General features: G+C 46.5%; 1 protein-coding gene across 1 annotated transcript in view; it reads right to left on the bottom strand.

The window, feature by feature from the left end:
* The window catches only part of PTPRS (protein tyrosine phosphatase receptor type S), a 207884-nt gene that overhangs the window by 65094 nt on the left and 115679 nt on the right, over positions 1-27111 (bottom strand). Inside the window, exons 7-10 of the mRNA XM_061601984.1 lie at positions 15402-15671; positions 11478-12059; positions 10966-11102; positions 9097-9238 (exon numbers count right to left, since the gene is read on the bottom strand). Of these exons, the coding sequence (XP_061457968.1) occupies positions 9097-9238; positions 10966-11102; positions 11478-12059; positions 15402-15671 (1131 nt within the window). The remainder of the gene's footprint in view (positions 1-9096; positions 9239-10965; positions 11103-11477; positions 12060-15401; positions 15672-27111) is intronic.

Genomic DNA, 27111 nt, shown 5'->3' with positions numbered 1-27111 from the left:
CAACTCAAGAAACCCACTGCAGAGCAAGACCTGGCCTCACCTACCCTTTAAGCGTGTTTGTTTGTGTTCCTTTATCCGGTGCCTGAAAGCCACCTCAGACATTCAGTACTAAAAACAAAAATGGTCAGTTCCAGCCCCCAGTCCAAAAATAAAAATAACAGCAGCGCTTCCCTGGATAACTTTGTCCGGACCGTTTTCCCGCTGACCTCGGCTAATGAGCTATTCTGGATGGCTGTCTGCTCACTCACCCTTCTAAAACTCCAAGATGAAGACATGGGTTTCTGTGAACCCCTTCCTTTCTCAGAGAAGACCCGGGGAGGGGGGGAGAGGAGAAGAAACATGGAAGAGGGCAAGGGTGGGGTGGGGGAAGAAGGCCAAAGATCTCACGGGGGAGCGCTTTCTCTCTCTAAACAAACAGGGATGAAAACCAATGCTCATACTTTTCTGGACCAGATCATCTGCCATCTGGGCGGAGGAGGTCACCCAGTGCAGACCTTGCTGTCGGGAGGACCCCTCGGAGAGATTTCATGGTGCTTCCTTCACAATCCAGCCCAACCTGTGTGAGTTCAGGGGGTGCATGTCTCTCTGCGCACATGATTCTTGAAAAAGGAGACAAGGGGGTTACCTCCCCTCAAGAGAGAGCTGGAAGCCTTCTCTGCCTCCTTTCGCCAGGATGAGCGGCACATCTAATGCCGTCCGGCTGCCTCTTTCCTGTGGAGAAGGGAACCATGGTGGAGGTGCGTGGAGTGTGCCGGTTGGGCTGTATCTGTGAATCCGCTTGAGACCAGCCAGTACTCACCTTTGGCGCACGTTTGCACCCTTTTAAAAGTTGACTGTCCCAGCCTCAAGAGTGGGCCCTTTACTGAGTTTTCTTACCAATGCAAAATGTGGTGTTAACTTTTTAAAAATTTTGTTTTTAACCCTTTAGGTACCATAGACTTCTCTTTGACGCCGCTGGCTGTTCTTAGAAAAGACAAACCACCACCAGGCAACCTACAACTCAAAGAACTTCAAGGTAATAATTTTTTTTAAAAAAATTATTCAACAGAGTCAAAAGCTCTGCAGGGTTGTTGTGTGTGAGTGTGTGTGTGCTCTGTCCACACAGACAAACACATACCTGTTTCCCTACAAATCTGTGCTATGCACATTCCACACTTAGGAACGTTCTCTCAACGGGGGCGCACTTTCCAAAAAAATTGAAAAAATAAACCCTCAAGAACGTTTATTTAAAAAAGGAACCCCACTGACCAACAATTGCCCCAGTCTGTCACTTTTACTTTTGGTTTATAAATGGAAATATTTCCTCCAAATTGCTCTCCTCCCCCCAAATTTTCCAACTGGTTTTTCCCCTCTCTTGCCTCCCCTCCGAATCTTCTCCCACTTTTCTTTAATTTTAGTAAATTTTTGTCCCTCCAGAAATCTAAGTCTATCGTCTCTGGTACTTGAAGAGTTAAAGACAGACTTTCAAGATCAAAAAAGAATACTTTACCTTTAGTTTAATGGATTTTTTTTTTAAACAAAAAACAGGATTTGATGCTCGGAGGTGCCGCCCTGACAGAGCAGCACCGAAACTGCTGTGAAAGGTGCAAGCATGCAGGGGCGAAGGGAAGAGGCAGCAAAGGAACTCTGGCCAGATCATGCACGCTTGCAAGTGAAACGCCACGACAGGAGGGAACTGCAAGCACGGAATTAGAGCAGGGGCCACGGGAAAAGAGAAACGAGAAGCATGAAATCACAGAGAGCGAGGGAAAAAGGGGCGCATCCGCACAAACGCTTGCCCTGCAGCCAAGACCCAGAGGGCTTTAGCAGTGAACCACAACAGACGCTTCTGGGAGACACAGGAGATGGGATACCCCCGTGCCAAACGCTAGACATGGCCTGCGTACACATCGTACATTTTAAAGCTCATTTTCCTCCCTCTCCAGCCAAAGAATCCTGGGAACTGTAACTTACCCAACCCAGAGCTACAATTCCCAGCACCCGTGGCTTCTTTTTGGAAAGGGGGGTGGAAAATGTGTTTTAAATGTATGGTGCACATGCGTAGCCAGATTGAATCACTTTCACTGTTCTGCAAGTGGCGATGGTGGCATTACAGGCAGGGAGGAACATAGAAAGCTGCCTTATACCATATCAGACCCATTGGTCCATTGTACTGCCTACATTGACTAGTAATCCCCGAGATTTCAGGCAGGAGCCTCTCCCAGCCCTACCTGAAGATACCCAGGGTTGAACCTTGGTCCACCTGCATGCAAAGCACCACTGATTTAAGGCCTTGCAGTGTATGTGTCCATGCAACTAGCTTAGCTTTCCCCAATGGGGCGCCCACTGCAGTGCCCATTGTCTCTGGCTAAGGGCCATGCTGGCTGGGGCTGTTGGGAATCAAGAGTCCAACAACGTCTGGAGAGCCACAGGCTGGGGGGAAGGCTAATCTAGAGATGACCCTTGCTAAAAAGGAATCACTATAAAAAACACAACACGCATGGCTCTGAATATTGGTTGAGGACATGGGTGCTGGCCAATAGGCTGAAAAGCCATCAGCTGCAGAGAAGAAATCTGCTTTTCCTTGCATCAGCCTGAATATGCACTGAATAAAACAATACCAATATTGTCAGAGGTCACCCCGCAGGGATGGGAAAAACATAAATAAAAGAGCTTTATTTTTATGTATTTTTAAAAATATTGTATATCCCACTGTTCAGGGGCGGCGAACCTTTGCCCTGCAGATAAGAAGATAAGAAGAGCCTGCTGGTTCAGGCCAGTGGCCCATCCAGTCCAGCACCCTGTTCTCACAGTGGCCAGTCAGATGCCCATTATGGGAAGCCCGCAAGAGGACCTGAGCGCAAGAACAGCACTCTCCCCTCCTGCAGTTTCCAGCAACTGGTCTTCAGAAACATCCTTCCTCCAACAGTGGAAAGGGAACACTGCTGTCATGGCTAGTAGCCAATGATAGACTTAACCTCCATGAATTTGCCTAATCCTCTTTTAAAGCCATCCAAGATGGTGGCTGTTGCTGCCTCATGTGGGAGTGAATTCCATGGTTTGTCTATGCTCTGTGAAGAAGTACTTTCCATCAGCCCTGGCCATTGGCCATATTTTCTGGGGCTGATAAGAGGTGTCGCTTGGTAACATCTAGAGGGCCAAAGGTTCCCCACCCCCCAATTCTAGGTCTTAAAGAAACTTACGATTAAAATATGCAGAGGGTTATATCCAACCAAGTCCTACTCAGAGCAGACCCACTGAAATTATTGAACCTAAATTAGTTATGTTTATTACCCTCAATGAGTCTACTTGGAGTATAACTAGCACTGAATACCAGCCCAAGAGTTGCATTCAGTATTACTCAGAGTACTAACGAATACAGGGTTGTATGTAATGCTAGTCCTCCTCAAAGTAGGCCCATTGAAACTCATGGATATGACCACCTTAGGCACATTAATATAAGTAGGTCTACTCTGAACAGAATGAGTTGGATACAACCTTAAGTGTATTTTGCAGGGAGTGGAACCGCCAGAAAACCACTTCTGACCCTCTGAAAGCATTGGATCTATCTTAATCCTACTATGAGTAGAATATCTTCAGGCCTTTCAGAAGGGATAAGAAAGATCTGTCAAATTCTGGTCCTCTCGGTTTTTTATTTTTCCCAATCAAATTCGGTCCTGCAGCAATATGCAATATTTTTTTTAAAGAAAGAATCTCATGAAAATTCTTGAGCATTTTAGTGCAAAGGTCTCCTAACATTTTTGTATGCAGTTCTGACTAACGCACAGCTTTTTGTAAGCAGTATCCGCCAATAAATGCAGCATTGTACGTCGTCGTCATGATGATAATTCATTCTTATGCACACTTACCCCTAATCTATGCATTGTTGTTGTAAGCCTTGCTTGGTCGGAGGACCGCATCGCAAAATGTGGGTAAGTGTGACTTTGGAAGAGGGCTTTGTTTCGGCTTGCATACTGTTTTTGGAAGTGAGAATTTGATAGATTCGGTTAAAAGCGAACAGAATCGAATTCCATCCCCTATCCCTCGTTCTCTGGGAGGGAATCTGATCACTCTGAAGAACGCCTCCATGCGGATACGCCCAGAAAGAGAGGAGGAGAAAGAAACCAGCAACAACAAAATAACTACAGCCGACTGGAACAAGACTCCTGTTCCCCAGTCGAAGCACTCAGGCATTCAAAACAGGCATGCTAGCAAGTGGGGGGGAAAAAGATATGAGAGAGCCAGAGAAGGAAAGGGAACTTGCCATGATGTAGGGCTGGGGTGGTGGTGAGGAGCTGTATGGATGGGGGGCTGCAGGGGGAGGGGAGTAAATGAGAAAGACAAATAGCCTGTCCCAAGCTGGGAAGCCCGAGTGCCGAAAGATGCCGCCAGGATCAGGGAAGAATTGAACTCGCTCCTCCAACAGCCAGCCACGAAACAAAAAACAAGTGGTTTCACTACATTAAAAGACCACCGGTACAAAACCCTCTTCTTTTGTCCCCCAGGTTGTCCGAGCCAGGAAGCGAATTCTCCCTCGACTAATTCATGGGAGAGAGAGAGAGAGAGAGAGAAGGAAGGAAACGGTGATAATCCCCCACCCCACGGCCAAACCTAGGTGCTTTTCACACACACACCCCAAAAAAACAATGTGGGGTGGGGGTGACGGGAAGAGGAATTTAAATCTCTCCAAGGGCCACATGCAATCAAGTAGAACTAGATCCAGAGCCACCCTCAGCCTCCTTCTTGGCTCTTGTGCTTTCAAAGAATGTCCAGAGTAAGTCTCTACTAGTTGGGATTTTGCATGTGTGTGTGTGTGTGCACGCATCCCCCACTCTTTTAAGGATGCAAGCGCTGGACGGAGGGGATTGGAAACCGTCCACACCTTTCTCCCCATGATGTACATCTCGCTTTCATTTTTAAGACAGCACAAAGATTTCTGCGGGCATCTCCGACACCCTACAATCCCATCGTAGCAGGTGGCAGAGCGACTAGTCCCCACAAAACGGATCCGATTTCCTCCCCGATGATATTAAAATTAAACGTTTGAACAGAAAGGCAACAGTATCCCAGCCGGTGAGATTTCGGTGAGATACTCTGATGGGTGCTGTCCTCGGGTGGCGATTATTACTATGGAGGATGCCAAAAAAGAAAATGAAAAAAAAAAGGGTGTTTTGAGATTTCGCAAGTTTTTGCAGCGAGCCAGATGATTTCAAGCAAGGCATGTTCCAATTCTGGCTGTGGCAACGGCCTTATCTCTCCATCTACGCATCCTTCAGCATAGCGTCACCATCCTGTTTCACTTCTAGACTACGTTCACACCATACATTTATTCCACTATCATTCCCCCCCAGGAAATCCTGGGACGGGTAGTTTGTGAAGAGTGCTGAGAGTTAGGAGATAACCCTTCAGACTGTTAAATCAATCTGGGAACTGTAGGTCTATGAGGAGAATGGGGGGGTGTCTCCTAACAAAACCACAGCACTCTTCACAAACTACAGTTCCCAGGATTCTTTGGGGGAAGCCATGACAGCTTTTCGTTGACACTTTTCGCCGGCAAACCTATGGCTGAAAGGAAGAACAGCCTCCGTCTCCATGGACAAAGTGAAGAAATGCTCTGTGTGCAGTCATATTGGCCCTGCCTCAAAGATCTACAGTCCCCACAACCATTGAGGTCAGATGCTGGCTGCTATATCCTCATTTTTTTATTGTACGAGTATTGCTTGGGTTGATAAAACCCTTACATGGTTATTTACTGGCTATGGCGCTTTTTCGCGTGATGGGATTCACAGGCACCTCTTTTTCCCCTGCCCACGTCAACCGTGTCGCGCCTGAGCCTACGGCACTTTTGTCACAGTAGGAGAAACAGGACCTCATTTTATTGGAAATGTTTGGATGCAACTCAGCTTGTTGGGTGGGTTTGCCTGAGGACAAAGTAAGATAGAGAAAGGAACCTCCATGCTTCCTAGATGGTCTTTCTGACCTGACCTGCACTGACTTCCCTTCAGATGCTAGACTGATAATTCTCCGGGTTGCTGACCTCATTTCCTGACTCTTCCCTTCTGCATCGCCCGCTCTTCTTTGAAACAAGTAGGCATTATACTTATTGTATAGATAGGCACTGTTTGCTCTTGTGTTATGAGCTACCTTGGGCATGTTTATGTGGTAAAGCGGCATAGAACAATCTTCTCTCGGAAGATGAGACATCTTTCCTTTCTCTCTCTCTCCTGCAGAGATGGCTTTTTGCACCTCCAGCCAAGGTTCATTATAACTAGGAACTCTGTTCTATCTACTATGTATTTCCTGTAATAAACTAAGTTTTCTTATTCCTCAAAGCCTAGAGTCTCAGTGGGATTAGATCTGGGGAAAGGGTGTGCTCCTTCAGGCAAGAGTCACAAACAGCTCAGATCCATTGCTTTTTTTTGCTCTTACTGCTCTGCTAACACATTCTTACCACCACCACTATCCTGTCCCCCCAAAAGCACCGATGGAAGGATTTTGGTTCCCTGCCTTTCTCATTTTCCCTATCTTCATTTCTCCACGGTTCTGCGGCAACCTGTGGATTTAAAATCCTCATGAAAATTCTTCAGCATTTTAGTACGAATTTCACCTAATAAACACAGTTTTGAATGCCCTTTTGACTAACGTGTACAGTTCTGCAAGCAATTTCTCCTAAAAGAATGATATTTGCATGTTATTTTCATGAATGCATTCCTTTTTACGTACGCTTTCCCGTAACAGATTTTTCATAAAAAAATTTTAGTTGGAGGTCTGCATCGCAAAATTCAGATAAGTGCATCTTTCAAAGAATGGCTCTGGCTTGGTTCTCGTGTTGTCTTGCAAAGTGCGAATTTGATGAATTCGGCTTCAAATGCAAACTGAAATGAATTTCTCATCCAACCTAGCACCAACTAGCTAACCCTACAGAGTAAACAACGCCTTCCTTCAAAGCAAACCCGGCGTCGCTGCGAAAGAACTGAATTCGCCTCAAGAACTTGGAGACCTTTCTTTTTTGCATCTTCCTGAGTTATAAGTCGCACCGCAGAAGAGCACCCACGAGTTCAGATTCGCCTTGCGCAGAAGGCGACACCCAAAGGTTTCGGAAACCCGGGCAGAGGGAGGGGAGGAAGGGAAAGACACAGTGCTCTAAATTGAGTCAAACAGAAAACAACGCTGGTGGGTTTTTGGGGGGAGGAGGGGGAGAGAGAAAAGAACAATATGAGGCTAATGATGAGGCAGCGAAGTTTACCTAGCCGTGACAGAAAGCAGGCAGCTGTTCCCACTTGTTACAGATTCCCCGCGGGATGGAAAACATTACTCTGTCTTCACATAATGGCTGCCTCTCCTGGCAACAAACACCCCCCCCTCTGAATCTGTGGCCAGGTTCTTTACAATAAAGATAAGAGACAGGAAAAAACGAAAAAACAAACCAGCCTGCCACAGCCAATCATGCGGTTGGAAAAAAGAAAAATGTGGAAGGAGACAACAGGAGAGTGAGTGGGTGGTAGGAACCAACAAAAGACAGCTATCCAATTCTTATTTTCTTTAAAAAAACAAAACACGAAAAGGTCTGTGAAAAGCCCAGGTTGTGGTCTTGCCTGTCAGGGATTAGAGCCATCCCTGGAGAGGCAACAGCGGAGGAGGGAAGACAATCCATTAAACTAAAACTGCCACCGGATTCCATCCTGGCGTCACTGATGTTCCTTGAGCCCTCCACTACTCAGGGACAGCGGGGGTTAGTGGTGGCTCTGGTGGGCAGCGCAGGGGGGCAAGGAAGGCTGCGAAAGCCTGCACAAGCTTGTGGATGAACGATGACCCGTAGGGAAAGGAGAAAGGGGGTGGAGTGGGGGGAGAGAGAAAGGAGGTGGGGTTCAACGTCATTTCCTGCCTCCCCCTCCCGGGTCCCTGCACCAATGCCAGCAAAACCGCATCCCACCCTACCCTACCGCCTCTTTCCTCTGTGCGTGGCTCTGTTTGTACGTCTTCAAAGGGACTAGATCAGGCTTCGCCAAGCGGCCGGCCAGACGTCATCAGGATGGGAGCGACTTCATTCATTGGTTTCCTTTATTACCTGTGCACCCCACCTTTCCTCCAAGGAGCTCCAGGTGGCGTACAGACATGGTTTGCTCCCCTCTCCCATTTGATCCTCGCAACCACCTTGTGAGGTAGGCCCGGCAGAGAGATGGCGACTGGCCCTCAACGCCACCCAACGAGCTTCAAGGCTGAATGGGGATTTGGAACCAGGCCTTGCAGGTCCTGACCTGACCCTCTAACCATAGTATCTGGAGGGCATCAGATTGCCGAAGACTGGGCTATAGGATAACCTCATGGTGGGACCAGAGGGCAAGGGGACGGGCTGGGAGGGGATTCTCCCCAAGCAGGCACAAGGCACATCTGCAACCCATATTGGGCCCATAAGAGATCATCCATTCATGATCGTCCATGGAGGGTGGCTACCAGCCACACACAGTCTGTGCCATTATCATTTAAAGTTTGGTGAGGAATTGCCTTTGGATTATGAGCCGTTTATTTCCACAGGAATAGGAAGGCAGGTCCCCATCTTGTCAGGACAACCCAAAAAAGCACAACATTCCCTTGGGAAAGACAGGTTTCCTTTGGGACACAAGAGCCTTCCGAAAAGTCGTGCCCAAGCCCAGATATCCATACTGGCAGTGAAGACTGGTGGCTCTGATGCCAGTGGGGTAAGGAATCCGCAGCGGGTTTCAGTCTGAACTTTCAAGGAGCTGTCCAAGGTGCCCAAACCTGGCTTTTCAAGGGGATGTCCAAAGCTTCAGCACCTTGGACACCTCCTTGAAAGTTCTGAGTAAACCACAGAGAGGATTCCGCCAGCAGTTTCCGCTGCGCGCTGGCTGTGTAGAGAGACCGAGGACCAGCACGCATGCACACACACATATATATCATGATCACATTTGGGCTGAAAGCAACTGGAAGTGCAAAACTGATCCTGAAATTAAGTACCATGCGACAGAACAAAGTTAAAACGCATCACTGCCTGCCCCGTGCCCCTCTGGCCATCATCATATCCCTCGGGGACCCAACCTCCTCCCCGACTGTGATCCCATCAGAGAGGATTCTGGGAAAGGAAAAGAGGACACCTACTGGCCTGCAGGGTTCGCTCCCTGACCTCCGGGGTGGCGGCCCCAAGGCCCAAGGCAGAGCGAGCAGCCAGTTTGAAGACATACTCTGTGTTGGGTTTCAGGTCTTTCACGACGTACGAGGTCACAGGGTCAAAAGTCCTCGCCTGCAGGAGGGGAAGGATGGGCAGTGTTGGCGATGCAAAGGGAAAGAAAGAAAGAAACCAAAGAGCAGAGTTGTGAACATGGCACAATAGCCCCCACCTCCTTGCAATACACTCTTGGGACGCCCACCGTTGGCGGCAGGGCATGGGGGAGCCTTCAGCTCTCCAGGTTGTCGTTGCTGAACTACAACTCCCATCACCCCAGCAAGAATGGCCAGGGATGCTGGGGGTTGCAATTCAGCAACATCTGGGAGACCAAACATTCCCCACATCTGATTTACAGGTGGTGCTGGTGGGGTTGGGAAGTACCCTTTTGCATTTTTTACATTAATTAATTAATTAATTGATTACGACATTTCTTTCCCAACTTTTCCTCTGAGGAGCTCAAGGTGGCTCACCTCCTCTTGACGTTATACTCACAACAACCCTGCAAGGTAAATTAGGCTGAGAGAGGTAGTGGCTCTCCCACCCATGGCCGAGTGGGGATTCGAATCCTGGACTCAGTCTGACACTCTAACCACTACACCACACCGGCTCTCAAAATGAAGAAGAAACATTGACTATACTGCTCGGTTTGCTATGTCCTCCTGGTGAGGGGTAGGGAAACATTTTGGAGCTAAGGGTCACATCCCCCTGTGGACAACCTTGCAGGGCCTGCCTGCCAATGACGGGTGTGGCTGTACACCCCTTACTCCCCCCCACTCAGGCAAGCAAAAAGTATTATTACAGTTCAAAGACACAGTCCAGCCAGGGAGGACTAGAGGAAGGGCCAGTGACAGGTAAAGCATGGAGAGAGTTCCGAGGGCCAAACAGAGAAGGATGGAGGGCCGCTTTCAGCCCCCGGACCAGAGGTCCCTTACTCTTACTCTAGGGTCGGGAGTGGGGAACCTTCGGCCCTCCAGGTGTTGCTGAACGACAATTTTTAAAGATGTTGTTAAAGCTCTTTTTTTTTTTAAAAAAAAATATTTTTAAAGATGTTTTGCCTCCATGTATTTTGAAGTCTGTTTTTACGATGTTTTTGAAGTGTTTTTAGTGCTTTTGTTTGCTGCCCGGGGCTCTCCTGCTGCGAGGAAGGGCAGGATGGAAATCAAATGAATAAATAAAACTCCCATCGGCCCCTAGCACTCATAGCCAACGGCCAGGGAGGACGACGGGGGCTGTCGTTCAGCAGCATCAAGAGGGCCAAAGCCTCCCCATGCCCTCTCTAGGCCGTTAGGGAATTCCAGACAACCAAATGCAATACATCAAGAAGTTGAAACTATCAAGACAAAAGCAGCAGCTGCCCAAAATTTAACCCAAGCCTGAAGAATATGAAGCAGAATAAAATCAATAAAGAGAACAGAACTAAACTGCCCCCCGAAGAGGGGCTCTGGAAGTGGGAAAGTTCTAAGAAATGAAAAGAATGGATTTTATTTTGTTTACAAAAAAACAAAAAAAGGCTTTGGAAGACACGAAGGTCTTTTCCTGGCAGCGAAAAGATCCAGGGCATATGAAACAGAGGGGGCTGCCTTATACTGACTCAGACCACAGGCCCATCTAGCTCAGAATTGTTTACACTGACCGGCAGCGGCTCTCCAAGGTTGCAGGGCAGGGGGTCTCACCCAGCCCTACCTGAAGACACCAGTTGGGGATTGAACTGGAGACCTTCTGCACGCAAAGCTGGGGCTCTATCCACTGAGCCACAGCACCCCCACATCCATTGAAAAGCCACACCAAAGAGGAACGCTCACCTCAGGTTTTAACTGCGTCGTGTTTTTGAAAGTGAGTTCATACTTCAATATGATGTCCTGGCGTGGAGGACTCCAGGTTAACAAAATGGTGCTGTCGCTCTTGGCTTCTGCCCGGAAGTTCATGGGTTGCCCAGGAACTAATAAATAAATAGCGTTGCATTAATAAATCTTTGGTGTTATGGTCAATGTCTAGCATAAAATAGAGACATGAAACTCTCATAAGAGGAGATTATCCTAATATACAGAAGAATAAAATGCAATAAGATGGGGTAAGAAAATACAAGATAAAATTGTTAAAGCATGATATTATAAGATTGGGAAGACGTAAGATCAATGAAGGAAGGAAAAGAAAGGGCACCCAGAAGTTAACAATGTCCAGTGTCTCAAACCGGACACCTGAATTTTCCTTTGTAGAAGAGCGTACTTATATTGTCATTTATGACAATAACGATACAAGCAACGCAAACGAATGAACGAAGCCGCTTTGGCAAGGCCTGCCCGCGAGGACTCACCTCCTTGCTGTATCTTCACTTGGATGGGATCCGAGAGCGGCCCGTCTCCCACAGAAGTGAAGGCCAGGACCCGCACAGTATAGGTCTCGTGCTCCAGAAGGCTGCTGACCGTGGTCAAGAGGCTGTCGTCTACGTTGTGCTTCTGCCAATTACTGACGGGCTGGTCTGGTTCCATGGTGTAATAGACCCTGTAGCCGCGGATCTGCCCGTTCGGCTCCACCGGCTCCTCCCATTGGATAATCATGGTCGAGGCGCTCAACATCCGGCCCTGGACGTTCCGGGGGGCGCTAGCGGGTGCCTGCTCCCCAGTACGCATCACCACAGGGTCACTGGGGGGCCCCTGCCCGATGGTGTTCACAGCTGACACCCAGATCTCATACTCCGAGTTGGGGCTGAGCCCGCCAATGCTGTAGCGTGTGGTGGTGATGTCCTCTTTGATTTGGTACGGCCCGTCCTGGCTCTTTGATTTGTACTCGATGACGTAGTAGGAGACGGGGTCTGGATTCCCCGAGTCCCAGGTGATGGTGATGCTGGTCGCAGTAGTCTCTGTCACTATGGGAGTTCCTGGAGCCTTGGGGAGTGCTGGAAAAAATCGGAAGGAAAGACTTGCAAGCAAGCAAGCAAGCGAGCAAACAAACCGACCCCCACAACAGCATGTCACCACATGCTGAACTTCGCGCCCACTTGGCTTGTTAGGGCACGGGAAGCCACCAGCGTGGGTATAGCGACAGTGCGGCTGTTCAGGGGGAAGAAAGCAGCCGAAATATTCCTAGCCTTGTTAGGCACACTTTATTATCCTCCTTAAACGGCTCCATCAAAAGGGAAAGCGTTCAGCTCAGCATCTGGAATCATTAACGTGAGCTTGGAGCTAAAAGTGAAAAGAGGGAGCTGCTTTTGTTTGCAGGCACACACACACGTGTGTGTGTGTGTGTGTGTGTGTAAGCGGTTTCAGAAACTGCCAGGTGGAAAAGAGCTCCTTAAGAATCTAAGGGCCACCCTGCAGTGACTGGGTCTCATCTAAGCCAGCATCCTGTTCTCACAGTGGCCAACCAGAGGCCCATTATGGGAAGCCCACAAACAGGACCTGAGCTGAAAAGCAACTCTCCCCTCCTATGGTTTCCAGCAACTGGTATTCAGAAGCATCCTGCCTCAACCATGGAGGTTGAACATAAGAAGAGCGTGGCTGGTGGATCTGGCCAAAGGCCTCTTTATTCCAGTACTGGAGCCTCATTAGGAACTGTCCATGGTGCTGAAACACTTTGGAGCAACTTTTTCACTAGGAACTATCCGTGGTGCTGAAACACCTAACCTGCTCCAGGTGGTCCTCCACTGCATCAGAACAGAACAACATAAGAGCCCTGCTTGGTCAGGCCACTGGCCCATCTAGTCCAACATCCTCTTCTCACAGTGGCCAAACAGATGCCCAATATAGGAAGCCCACAAGCAGGACCTGAACTCAAAAGCAACCCTCCCCTCCTGCGGTTTCCAGCAACTACTATTCAGAGGCAGAGTGTAGCCATTGTGGCTAGCAGCTATTAGATAGTCGAATCCTCTATGAATTTGTCTAATCCTTAAATACAGTTGCCGTTCTGGCTCATGGCACATCTGGTGAGGGCAAATTGCCACACTCCTTCGGCTGCATGCAACATCCAAGGGCCCATGTGCCAGCGGACAGGTGAGGTTTAAACGCTGCTTGATGGGGAAACCCAACACAACAGCTGCGCTAAGGGAAACTCACAGCACAAGAGACTTTGCAGTTTGTTCTGCAACTAAGCAACCAGCAATCTGCTTATGCATGCGTTTGCACCGACATTCTCTTGACATAAAACATTTCGTCAGCAGAACATTTCACCGTCCCCAAATCTCCCCCTATCCCTGTGTTGAACTGTACACTTATTTTATTTCTTACATTTATACCCTGCCTTTCTTTCATCAAGGAACCCAAGGCGGCTTACATTTGATTCCCAGGCGGTCTCTCATCCAGGCACTGACCAGACCCAGACCTGCTTAGCTTCAGTAAGGGGGCGGTCTCATGTGCCTTCAGACCGTAGCCTGGGATTGAAAGCTGGGATTGGGACTGCAGATTGTAAACTCCCCAAGGTTGAAGCCTGCCTTTGTTGCTGTTACTCTGTAAACATGCCTTTTGTTAAAAAAACAACAACCAAACAAATCACAAATTGGTAAGTAAAATGCCACATCATAAACAGCGAGGCGATTGGTCAGTGCAAAATTCATACAAATACACATGCAGACATAAGAACTGAAACTGATGCACAGAGTAACTAAGGCATGTTGAAATCATGCCTAGAGTTTTCAAAACGTGCAGCCTCTAAAATGATCGCTTGTGGCAATCTGAAGAACACATGCGCACAGACTTGGCAGCTGGTCAGCAGCGCCATCATGCACAGACATGGTTCTGAGTGCTTCATGCATGCTTCTGCTCTTCATGTGGGTCACGCCAGCAGGCTCAGTCCGGGAGCCCCCCCCCGAAACACACCTGAGTCACATCCTTAGAGGCAGTGGTGACTAGTGGCTCCGTGTCAGCAGGGCAGTGGAATCCGCTCCAGGGTTTAGTCCAAACTTTCAAGGAGATGTCCTAAGTGGTAAACCTAAACTCTTTGGAGCACCTTGGGCTGCTCTTTGAAAGTTTGGACTAAAACCCGGAGGAGATTCCACTTGAGGGTTCCAGCACTTACCCAAGGTTCGATTTCCTTGGAATGAAGGTTGGAAATTCTCCAACTCATAATCAGCATCCCTGTGGAGCTCCTGGTTTATATATCTTTTCAAAAGAGCCTATGGATTATATCCACACCACATTTGAACCATCCTTTGTTTGACACACCCTCTTATTTGATTTATCACCTGATCATGCTCCTGGGTGTCACACTGCGATTGGCTATCCGATATTCCCCAAAAACCTATCGGCGCTGTGTATGAAATCTCCTCCCGCTTGTACTTGTCACAGCCACGTTGTCAAAACATTGGGAAAGTGACGATTGTTAGTGTACTGTTGTTGAAAGATGTTGCTGTTGCTCTCTTAACAATGTTAATATCTTGTTTACATTTCTGCAAACTGCGTTGTCCTTTTCTGATGTGTATTTTGTGTTTAGTTTTTGTGAGGGCCTTTTTGCCCAAAAGGCGGCGTAGAAATAGACCATTACATAACATAACACTGCCCCACTGACATGTAGCCACCGGCTGCCACTGCTTGGAGGATGACTCCCTGGGCAATGAGCCACAGTGGTGCCATCTGGCCATCTTGGACTCTGTACTTAACGGTAAGTTAAGTTGGCTAAGTTTGGGGGCGCTGTGGCTGCTTCTGCCAAAGTGGGCCCTGACGGCACCAGTGTCAAAGTGAGGGCTCCGGGCCTCAGCTAAGGGAATCTCATTCAAGCTCAGCACACAAGGGAGGAGGAGAGGGAGGGAAGAGCTACAGCCATGCAGGAAAGGGCAGGCACGCAAATACCAGGCAAATGTTGCGGACAGGGTGGAAAGCTTGAGAAACCGAAGCAGGCAGGAAATGCAAGCAATAGCGCTTCCCAGGGGCATGCTGAAATGCTTGGTGCAAAGCCCAGCTGGGAAATTTAGGCCAGCTTAATATGCAAGAGACAAGGGGTGAGGCCCGGGGGAAGCGGGTGTCCTGCAAGATATGTCAGACTCCAGCTCCGGCCGTCCCTGACCATTGGCCTTGCTGGCTGGGGCTGATGGGAGTTTGCAGTCCAAGGTGGAAGGCTGCAGGTTACCTCTCCCTGCCAGTCCACATTAGCCACGGCGGCTGGTGCTGGTGCAGAAGGCTAGAGGTTCCTCCTCTCTGCTCCAATCCGGCTGAACTCTAACCAGCGAGGAGGGCTGAAGACCATCGACAAGACTCAATCAGAGCCCCATGCCAAGTGCACAAACACACACACACACAAACCTCCTTACATTTCACGGTGATCTGTGCAACGGCCTCGATGACGCCCAGGCTGGACATGGCCACGCAAGTGTAGTTGGCCGAATCCTTCACGTCTGTCAGTTCGAGGACATTCCGGCCCACCGGCATGTCATCCTCCGGGGTCAAGTCTTCCGCCCCCTGCATCCACTTCACGTAGGGCATGGGCGAGCCAACCGCCACGCACGTGATGTTCACGTTCCCTCCCGGCATGATCTCGTGGCTGGAAGGTGGGATGGAGAAACGGGGAGCCACACGGCGCACTGCGGGCGAAACGCACAGCAGTGACAAAGACAAAATAATAAAAAAGGAAACAGAAGAGAAAAAAGAAAGAGAGAGAGATAAGAGGGAAAAAGAAGAGCAGAAGAGAATTTAAATACAGATGGAGCTGTACTTATTTGTCGTTCCTTCATTAAAAAAGCTGAAATTAAAAATTATCAGAATGCCAAAAATAATAAGGATAATCAATCGATCGATCAATCAAAGGAAAACAAACAAACAGAACTTCAAAAATAATTTACTTTCACAAACAATATATATAGAGAATATGGACATAAAAGCGGTATTTCATAGCAACAGGGTTCCATTGATCAATTTTAGACCCATCACAGCACAAATAAAGACACAAAAATTTATTAGCAATTTCTCATCTTTAGAACAGCAAAAAGAGGGTGTGGCACTTCTGAACGGGAGGCCCCTGTGGCGTGCATTTTGGGGTGCAATCCGCTGCTGCCGCCACCCAAACTTTTTCAAACAAGCCCCCTTTCCATTTCAGGCAGCAGGAGGGGGGAGGGTCCCTTTCCTCAAATTCATCCCCTCAAATCTGAAAGCAGTTTTTTTTAAAGAAAAAAAAAGGCCTCCTTTGCTAAGAAACGTGGCCCCCTCCAGAGACCAAAAACCAAGATGGCGGGCAGGGAGGGGAAGGGCTGGAGAGAGGGAAGGGAAAACCAATCTCTGTCTTCAAAATGAGAAACCCACATCCATCTGGCATCATCGGGAGCCAAGGAGGAAGGCTGAGACTAGGGGGCCTTCTGTCTTTCAAGTATGGACACAGAACCCCATACCAAAGACCTTGTTAACCCCAGAGGTAGCCTGGCCACTTCCCCATCACTCTTCCAAAATGGGGAGCACCCAACTTTAGGTGAAAGGATGGGGGAACCTTTGTACTTCCGTATATTGCCGGACTACAGCTCCCATCATCCCTGACCATTGGCCATTCTGTCTGGGGCTGATGCGAGTTGGAGTCCAAGAGCAACTGGGACAGCCACAGGCCCCCCATTCCAGCATTAGAGGCATAGGTGGGGGTGCAAAGGGCTCAAACCTTCAATTCTTTCTGGAAACGCATACATCTCCAATGGGAGACTGGAATGACAAGAGCCCCCCCAATGTAAACAGGCTAAAAGGTGGGCTGGGCTGGTGGGTGGGTGGGGAAGGGGTCTTGTTCTCTGGAGGTGCCAAAAATTTAGCCTGCAAAATGAGGGGAATGCAAAAAGCACACCTCCTGTCCTCTGGAATGGTGGTGGGCAGCCCCCCTCTCCGGCAACCAAACAACATGACCCCACACAGAAGTGAGAAGTGGGCTGGAAGAGAAAAAGGTGAAATAAAAGATGAGAAACTCTAATGAAATTTTTGTGGTTTTCGGGCAGTGAAACCCTAACGAAGCCTCTTGGAAAGGTCTGACATGATTCCATTGATAGATGCAGCTCTCAGAATCACAAACATCATGCAAAAAGAAGAAGAGAATGAGAGAGAAAGAGGAGAGAGGAGAAAGCAGAGCGAGAGACAGGGAGGAATAAAGAGGTAGAGCACCGGGACCTGTTAGACGGGCCACTCGCAAATGCCCACGTGAATAAGGAAAGAAAAAAAGACAGGAGGAGGGAGGGAGACAGAGAAGGATTAAGGGCTAGGGGAAGACCCACTTTTAAAAATGCTGCATACTTGTTTTTATTGATTTAAAAACTAGCCGATGTGAACCAATGCGGTAAGTTTTTACATTGGCACATCACAGCCCTGGCATAATAATAATAATAATAATAATAATAATAAACGAAGACAACGAGAAGAAAGAACAAGGCCATTAAAGCACAGAAACAAACCAGGCCGAAAAGGATGGATTTCAGTGCATCTCCCGAGCAAAGAAATGCAAGGACGCCATGGTGGGAGGAGGGGGAGGAGATGGAGGCAAGGAGAGGGGGCAGTTCCCTGGGGGCTCCATTTTCAAAAACTTAAAATTTTAGAATTGTGGAAGGCGGCAGAAGAGTTCTGAGGAATCTCCGTTGCACCGAAGGTGGGGGGCAGTGGTGGTGTTGAACCTATTGTGCTGAGAGTTGTTAGGGAGAGCCTCCCCTTATTCCCCTCTACAGAGCTATAATTCCCAGAGTTCCTACTGTTAAACCACTCTGGGAATTGTAGCTCTGTGCAGGGGAATGGGGTGAGGCAGAACACACTTCCCAGGATGCTTTGGGGGAAGTCATGCCAGTCTAAAGTGGCATGCTTTAAATGTACAGTGTAGACTAGGAGGGATGTGCTCAAATTTGGAAAATTTGAAGTTGACACGGGGTTTCCTATTTGTACGCATGCTTGTCCTCGCGGATTGGATTTTTCCCCCTAGAGATTTTCTGCAGCTGAAGTGGATTTTTTTTTTAAAAAAAATCAAAATCAATATCACTATCTTCCTCTATGTATCAATATTAATATTGACATATTTAAGATATCAATATTTTTTTAAAAAAATCTATGAAAAAATTGTTATTTTAAAATATATTGATATTAGTGTCGATATTTTAGTGGGGGGGAACCCAAATCGGTATGTACAACAAATAGGGAACATTGATTCCTGAAGAAGCACTACGGGAAGGAAGTATGGCAGAGCAAAAATTGAACCAGCACTGAAATGTGGAATCCATCCTTAGCGCAGACGTGGCCTAAAAACGTGCCAGAGAGACCTGAGGGTAAAGAACACTTGCCCTCCATGGAAACTGACCAGCTCCACTTCCCTAACTAAGCTTTATTTAGGCGTTCTGTGGAATGTCTGTGGATTTGTCGCTGAAGATGGGAAATGACACATCCATGAATTCAATTTTAATATTGATTTTTAATTGCATTCTTATTGCTTCTGTTCTTTCTTAAGCTGTATTTTATCGCATCACAGTTTGAACTCTATTGAACGGCAATTGTTAAAACAGGCAGAAGAAAAATCATTAAGTGGTCCACCAAGGCCTCAGCGGTTTTCAAGTGGTCGTTGGAGGAAAAGCTTTGAGAACTGCTGGTCCAGTTGTTTTTCTAACGTTTGATTTTATCAGCATTTCCTTATGAATCTGCTATGGATTTTGGGAAGCAGCTTGCCCGTTTGTCGGCTACAAGTTTGGAGATCGCTTAAGACGTCGTAACCAAGCTTTGCAAGATGGCTCCTGAGAGGTTTTCGTCTGTTTGGAGACGATGAGGCACCATTTTGAATCAAGATGGCAGATTCAACCTTTCACAGCTGCACTGATTTTTTTGGTTCCTTACAATTCTTGAGCAACGGCAGGTATGAGACAGCCAGGATTTTATACTGTTTCCTGCAAACAGCTTGGAGGCTTTTCTGATTAAGTGGCATATACATCTTGTTAAATAAAATATTTTGTCTGCAGGAGCACAGTACAGATGAACAGGATCCTCTGATGGCACCTAACTGTTCTGCTATGGTGCAGTGGCAGACCCTCTGTCTTGCCCAGGTACATCTCCAAGTAGGGCTGGGAAATACCTGTATCCGAAACCCTGGAGAGCCACTATCAGTCAGGGTAGACAATCATGAGCTAGATGACTATTTAAATCAGCCCTTTTATTCATAATCATGAGGACTAGAATCTTAATTTTAGGGGAAGGATCATAGCTCGGTTACAGAGCATCCACTTTGCAAGAACAAGGACATGACAGGTTCAATCTCTGATTTATTTGTTTAATAGATTTATATCCCTCCCTTCCTCCCCCAGGGCAGCATCTCCAAGTACGGCTGGGAATGTCTCCTGTCTGAAACCCTAGAGAGCTGACAATACTAGGCTAGATGGATCAATGGCCTAGCTCACTATAAGGTAGCTTTCCTAAGGTTTCCTAATGTGTCTGCCTCACATCTGTCTCCCAACTTGGAAGATCTAAACCAGGATGGCTAACCTGTGGCCCTCCAACGGTTGAAGGCCAACATCTGGAAGGCCACAGATTCACCTTGAGAGATAGATGTATAAGCAAAGGACATCTTACGAGCGAGGGAATCTCGGCCTCTTCCATACATTTCTTGTTTTTGAGCCTAATACCTTCTCTGGGTGAGAAGCCGTCCAAATTCAATTGCAGGTGGCATTTCAAAAAAATCCTTTTTTTTATTAAAAGAAAATGGAGCGATGAGAAAACAGCCCATGTTTGAAACAAGATGGAGAGACAGAATTTGGTGAATGAAAGGAGGAGGGAGGGAATCAGTTGAAGGCATGCAAGCACATCAGGTATTTGAAAAAAGGACAGGAGGAATGAGCTTTTTTTGTTTTTAAAGGAGGAGTTGGGTATGCAGTTCCTGGATAGAGGTGGGAGTAAAAAAAAATTACAAGGGAAGAAGCAAGTGGAAAAGAAGGAGAGATATTCAACTGAACAGGCAAGATCCGGTCAGCAAATGGTGTTAAAATGGAAAAAGGAATGGGCAAGGATGCAGCCACCCAAGTTGTCACTGAAACAGAACAAGGCAGCAAATGGAACCGAGTCTTGCATTTGGGGGGGGGAGAGGGGGGGGAAACAACAGGAGAAAGAAGAAAGGTAAGAAAGAAAGCTGTGAATCGAAGTCTGAAAGGAACTCTAACCGTTCTTCTCTGTTAGCTAGGGGGAATAAAGAGCGTGTCGCACACTCTCATCACAAAATTGCAGGAGGAGGGAAATGGGACCACCCACACCTTGGACGGAGAGAATGGGCACCAACTCACATTCATTGTGAAGCAACAACCCTTTAGCTACATTCGCTACCGGGCCAAGTTCAAGGAGCTGGTTTTGGTGTACAAAGCCCTATACAGCTTGGGACCAGGATACCTGAAAGACCGTCCTATCCCTTATATAGCCAGTTGGTCACTGCTTTCTGCAGGTGAGGACCTCCTGCAGATACCATCCTATCAGGAGGTCCATTCCACACTATATAGGAAGCGGACCCTTAGCGTGGTAGCATCAACCCTTTGGAATTCCCTCCCCCTTGAATATTAGACAGGCCACATCTCTGTTACCTTTTCAGTGCCCACTGAAGACCTTCCACTTTCAAAAAGCCTTTTACGTAGTGACCTTATCCCAATTTGTATCTCTGTTGGAACTGCATTTAAAATATTATTTTAAAATATTTTTAAATGCTTTTAAAGATATTTTGTTTTAATATGTTTCAAAGTCTTTTGTATTTAGGATGTTTAAGAGAGTGGTGTTGTTTGCTGCCCTGGGCTCTTTCTAGGAGGAAGGGCGAGATATAAATTTAATAAAGAAATAAACAATTTAATAAACCCAAGATTCCTCCCTCCCCATATGATTCTATGATTGGCTGGCAGGAAAGACAGGACTCTATTTTGTTGGGGGGGATGGACATTTGGAGCAAAGGTGTCATAAAAAGAACTGCAGAATATTTTTTTGAATGAATGCAATCTCATCTCAACTCACTGTCTCAAGGCGGAGATCCTATACATAAAATAACCCAGGTCAATCAGCCTTGACATGGAAGGACCTCTTGCAACTTTTCGAGGTTGTTTGTTCCACAGTTAACTGCTCTGAATGGTAAGGACCAGTTCAGATGCAACACTAAACCATAGTTTAGTGGGCCTCACAGTTGCGAGGGGAAAGAATTGGAAACATCTGCTTCCTGCTTTAAACTATTAATGGCTTATTGTTAACATTTGCAAAGAGCATTTGCAATAGTTGGAACTATGGTTTATTTGGTGGAAAATTAGCCAGAGTTCCCAAGTCTGGAGGTAAGGCAATGATTAGTTAAAAACATCCAGCCTCTTCCTTGCAGCTGCACCAGAGAATAATAGGAAACTGAGTAAGTTCATGAGTCTGAAGCTTGCTGCAGTTAGTTGAGATAATGCTAAGTCATGGTTTAGTGTTATGTACGAACTGGTCCTAGGAAAGCCTTCTTTAATATTGGCTCTTTATCTAGATCCTTGCGGCTTCAAACTGTTGCTTCTTGTTCAAAGAATCATAGTATCATAGAGTTGGAAGGGGCCTATAAGGCCATCAAGTCCAACCCCTTCTTCAATGCGGGAATCCAACATAAAGCATCCTTGACAGGTGGCTGTCCAGCTGCCTCTCGAATGCCTCCACCTACCTGTTCTATCTTTGGGGTGGGGGAAGTTAAGATAATCTCTGCCTTGAGATTGTTTTAACCACCTGAAGACTGCCAGCCCATTTAATCCACTTCCTGATTAGCAATAGACATAATTTCTGGGTTTTTTTCTCATATATGCTGTCTCTTAACCCAGGAGTGATCAAATGGCAGAGCAACAGACACCCCCCCCAAATCCCTCTAAGTGGGGACGGGGGTATTAGAAGAAAACCACTTCTTGGGTGTTAGGTGGGGATTTGGGGAATCAATTAGTCAGACTCAGAGTAGACCCACCAAAATGACATGACTTACATAGGACCATTCATTTCAATGGGTTTACTCTGAGTAGACATTAGCTGACACAACCCATTATTTTATTTATTTATTGCACTTGTATACCGCCCCATAGCCGAAGCTCTCTGGGGGGTTTACAGCAATCAAAAATCATTAGCAACAATGGGTCTCCTCTGAGTGGTATCCTTGGTGTCAGTTCATGCATTATCTCTCCAATGCTAGTCACGCTCCCCTCAGTCTTAAAATCAGTTCTCTGCATGTCTGTAGCCATTTGCTTTAAAAACACACAGACACTCACACACACAAAAAACCCTCATGAAAATGTGTGTTTTAGTGAAAGGAGGTGCATCTGGGACCCTGACTGAAGGCTGCATTTTCTCCCTCTCTTCAGGTACCTATTTAAACTGGCAAGGGCGGGCACCCTGGGCACACGATTCTGGCCTATCAGTAGCATCGCTGGATGGCTTCAACACAGTCCATCTTCAAATCCCCAGCCATGGACATACAGCTTGTGCTATTGCAGATCACTCTGTGCATGCTCCTCAGGAGGACGGTGTTATCCCCCGGTTGTTATGGTGGTTGTGTGTGGGTGGAGTGATTGTGTGTGCTCCCTGGTGAGAGGAGGGAACTCTAGGGGGGTGGAGCGCATAACTAGTGCATAGTTGGGTGGTAGCAGCAGAGGTGAGAATGGTGGCTGAGGCTGTTTGTCTTCCTGGCATATTTGTGTTTTAGTAGTGACCCTGACTTATTGTGTTAGCTATTTTAGGTTATATTAAAAGTTTAAGATTTTTTAAAAAATGTTTCGCATTGTCTCAAACGTGTAATCTGGTTTTTATGATGTGTGATGTTAAAGTTAAGATGTCAAATGTTTAAGTTGGTTTCTTTTAAATGTTTTGAATGGTTTTAAATGTGCAATCTTGTTTTGTTTTTTACAACACTGTAAGCCACTGAGAGGCTTCTTTTCAACTATAAAGCGGTACACAAATGAGTAAATAAAATTCTTCAGCATTTTGGTGAATTTCTCCTAAGGAGCACATTTTGTCTGTTTTTGCAAGCCGTTTCTCCAACTATAAAGCAGTCCTGGATGTTAATTTTTACAAACCTATTCATTTTTATGGGTGCTTCCCCCTAATATATGCATTTTTGTAAACATTATTTGGTTGCAGAATTGCATTGCAAAATGCAGAGAACAGCGAATTCCAAAGGAGGGACGTGTTTCTGTCCTCCAATCATTTCGGAAAGGGCGAACTTCATCGATTCGGCTTAAAATGCAAACCAAATCAGTTTTCCTCTACCCATACTGGAGAGTCAGCATTCTAGACCCTTTGTTTTCTTTTACTTATTGACCAGCATGAGATGAAAAAACAAAAGGGGAGGTGGTGATAAGGCGGGGAGGGTGCAAGCTTTTTACAGACCTGGTTGTAGAACGGAGAGTCTAGGTTTGGTTTGGCAATTGCGACGCTGCGGCCTGCCCTTAAGAGATCGAAATCCCAGAAACACTGCTGGAGAGAAAGCTCTGAAGACCATTTTGACTGAATTGTCTCCCTGCTGATTTTTAATTTATTTATTTTGCTTTAGAATCACAATAGTTTATCCCTCAGATTTGCCCATGAAAGAGGAACAATTTGCAGAGGGTAGAGTATGTCTGGGGCTGTCCATGGACGAGAGGAAGAAAAACCTTTCAGACAAGAACCCAGTTGCTTCAAACCCCGATTCACGTGGAAAAGCAAGTCAAATTTGGGAAGGGCTGGGTGGGTAATGGGGAAAGGGTTGTGGGGCAAGAAAGAGGGGAGAAATTATAGTGAAATTAAAAGCAACACAATAAACAGAAGTTCATTTAATTATATCAAATAAGGAAAGGGGGAAATGTTTTTTCGTTTTTGCCTTTTTAAAAGAAACACACAACTTAAATAAAGAAGAAGTGAAGTGGCCGGTTGGAGGCACCGAACAAAATCAGATGGTGTTAGAAACATTTTGACACCCAGCAAACCCACGGCTCTGAATGAGGTGAGAAGGCGGACATTATTAGCATTTTGGCAAGACAGGAGTCCACTCTGTCTTGCTCCAAAATGAGGAGGGGGGAGGAAGAGGGGGCCCCAAAATAATGTGCAGCCTCAAGAGATATATATTTGTAATGACGATTAGATTACACCTGTCCTTCCCTTCCCAAACAGGTTGCGTGTTCCGGTGTGGTCTTCCCTCTCTGTCTCTCGCATCCTCCTTGCCCTAACTGCAAATTTAGGTGATGCTGGCGGTAACAAAGTAGATTTGAGCTTCATTACATAAATCCTCTTCTCTTCACCTCTTTCCGTCCCAAAAGACAAAGGGTTCCTTGCCTCCTTTGAACAATTTCAGCATGTTCCAAAGGTGTCCTTCCACTGTTGGTATCCAAATATAACAAATCAAGGGAATTATTCCTCCCCCTCCCAACTTGCTAAACTAGCTTTCTTTTAGTGTGTTTGCTAGGCTAGGTTTGGTCACTAGGCTAGCTTTCTTTTAGTGTGTTTGCTAGGCTAGGTTTGGTTGCTAGGCTAGCTTTCTTTTAGTGTATTTGCTAGGCTAGGTTTGGTTGCTAGGCTAGCTTTCTTTTAGTGTGTTTGCTAGGCAACATTTGGTCACTAGACTAGCTTTCTTTTAGTGTATTTGCTAGGCAACGTTTGGTCACTAGGCTAGCTTTCTTTTAGTGTGTTTGCTAGGCTAGGTTTGGTCACTAGGCTAGCTTTCTTTTAGTGTATTTGCTAGGCTAGGGTTGGTTGCTAGGCTAGCTTTCTTTTAGTGTATTTGCTAGGCAACGTTTGGTCACTAGGCTAGCTTTCTTTTAGTGTGTTTGCTAGGCAACGTTTGGTCACTAGGCTAGCTTTCTTTTAGTGTGTTTGCTAGGCTAGGTTTGGTTGCTAGGCTAGCTTTCTTTTAGTGTATTTGCTAGGCTAGGTTTGGTTGCTAGGCTAGCTTTCTTTTAGTGTATTTGCTAGGCAACGTTTGGTCACTAGGCTAGCTTTCTTTTAGTGTGTTTGCTAGGCTAGGTTTGGTTGCTAGGCTAGCTTTCTTTTAGTGTATTTGCTAGGCTAGGTTTGGTTGCTAGGCTAGCTTTCTTTTAGTGTATTTGCTAGGCTAGGTTTGGTTGCTAGGCTAGCTTTCTTTTAGTGTGTTTGCTAGGCTAGGCTTGGTTGCTAGGCTAAGTTTAGTTGCTAGGCTAGCTTTCTTTAAGTATGTCAGCTTGCCTTCAAATTCATTTTGCACAACAGACAAATGGAATCGTTTGAAAGCCCAATTGGATCCTGACTGATGCTTGCACCAACCCTATAACAGTAAAGGTGGTGGGGTGTTGTTGTTTTAAACAATAAAATGTGACAAGGTGTAATCTAAATCCCCCCCCAAAAAAACAAAAAACAAAGAGAACAGCAATGCAAAAAGGGATAGTAAGACATAAGCAGGCAGAGGTTTCCGAAATCACAGGTAGCACAGTGTTCCTGCAGAGTGCGCCTTTTTTCAATTTTTGTCTCAGTCAAACTTCCTTGAAACTCTTGAGAAATCCTTCTGCAGAAACAGAGTGTTAATTTCATTGGTTTTGTTTTTGTTTTGCTAAGTTTGTTCAATGTCTTTTCTTCCCCCCCCCAAATAATGTGATTTCAAAAGCAGTGGAATTTCCAAAACATCAACGGGCATCCACTTGCTTCTTGACCAACTCTCTCTCTCTCTCTCTCTCGCATTTTTCAGTGCAAGTGTGGAGGTGATGGAAGTTTAAGAAATTATACTGCAACAGACTCTCTGTCTCTCTCTGTCCTCATGTTCCAGAGCTCAGAGAAGAAAATCTAGCTTGACATCTGTCTTCTAGAATTCTAGATACCTCCCTGGTGTCCCTCGGGGCAAGCAGCAGATGAAATTTGGGGCAAGTTCATTAGTGTTCTGTCAAGCACTGAGATAGGCAACTCCCCCCCCCAAAAAAACCCTTCTAAGTCCCCCAACAACCTTGGAACCCAATTAAAAATAAGAGCAAAATGGAGGCCAATGCAAAATGAAGCCTGATCAGTTATCCCACCAGTAGAGTGGACCAGGAGCTAATTCTCTGAGGATTTAGAATGCATTTGTCCCCAAACAAGGGGCAGACTATCATGGAATGTCCCTTCATACAAAACAGTTATTTTCCCTCAGGAAACATTTCCCCGCACACCAACTTGTTTCCAAGGATGCTGAGAGCTGTTAGGAGAGCCTTATTCCCCTTCTAATGTTTCCTGAGAAGATGGATTGATTGTTAAATCAATCTGGGAATTCTAGCTCTGTGAGGGGAACAGGGGTCACAACTCTCACCATCCTTCACAAGCCACAGTTCCCAGGATGCTTTGGGGGGGAACCATGGCTGTTTTAAAGTGGTATGACACTGCTTTAAATGTGTAGTGCAGATGTGGGCCAATGTTAGCTGCGCTGAAGTTCTCACCTGAAGTCAACGGGGAGCTTTAAAGGCAAGGCTTACATCTAACAACTCATAATTGACCCACTGGGTGGTATTCAACGCTAGTCCTACTCACAGTAGCCCCACTGCAGACGTGGCTACGGTTAGGTTCATTCATTTTAACGGGTCTCCTCTGAGGGTGACTAACATTTGTTACAACTTTAGTTGGATGGCTAAACTATTTGGCTGTTGGTTTCTACAGGGCCCGAGTTCGACTAACTTAGCCTGGGATTCAGCCCAACGTATTTCATTCCTACTTTTATGGAATGTTGGCAGAAGAATGTGACCCAGGAAGTGGCGCCCTCCATATGTTTTGGACTATAAACTCCCATAACCCTCCTCCCCCTTTAAAAAAACCTGACCAGAAAACTAGGGCTTGCTGGCTTGAGCCTAACTTGCGGGGGTGTAACCTCATCAGTCTACCTCTCTACTTCAGGCTATCAAATGTAAACCCCCAGTCAGTGGGGCAATGGAACCCGCACCGGGTTTTAGTTCTAACTTTCAAGGGAGGTTGTCCAAGGTGCTGAACTTGCTCCATGTCAATGGGCCAGTGGACTCTGCTCCAGTCTGAGATCTGAAGGGCTGTCCAAGGTGCTGAAATCTAGTCCCACAATAGGTTCAGCATCTTGGACAGCTCCTTCAAAGT

The sequence above is a fragment of the Rhineura floridana genome, chromosome 18 (assembly GCF_030035675.1).
Source record: "Rhineura floridana isolate rRhiFlo1 chromosome 18, rRhiFlo1.hap2, whole genome shotgun sequence".
Taxonomy (NCBI): Eukaryota; Metazoa; Chordata; class Lepidosauria; order Squamata; family Rhineuridae; genus Rhineura; species Rhineura floridana.
The sequence above is the reverse complement of the archived record's forward strand: the minus strand, read 5'-3'. Positions and strand labels throughout refer to the sequence as shown.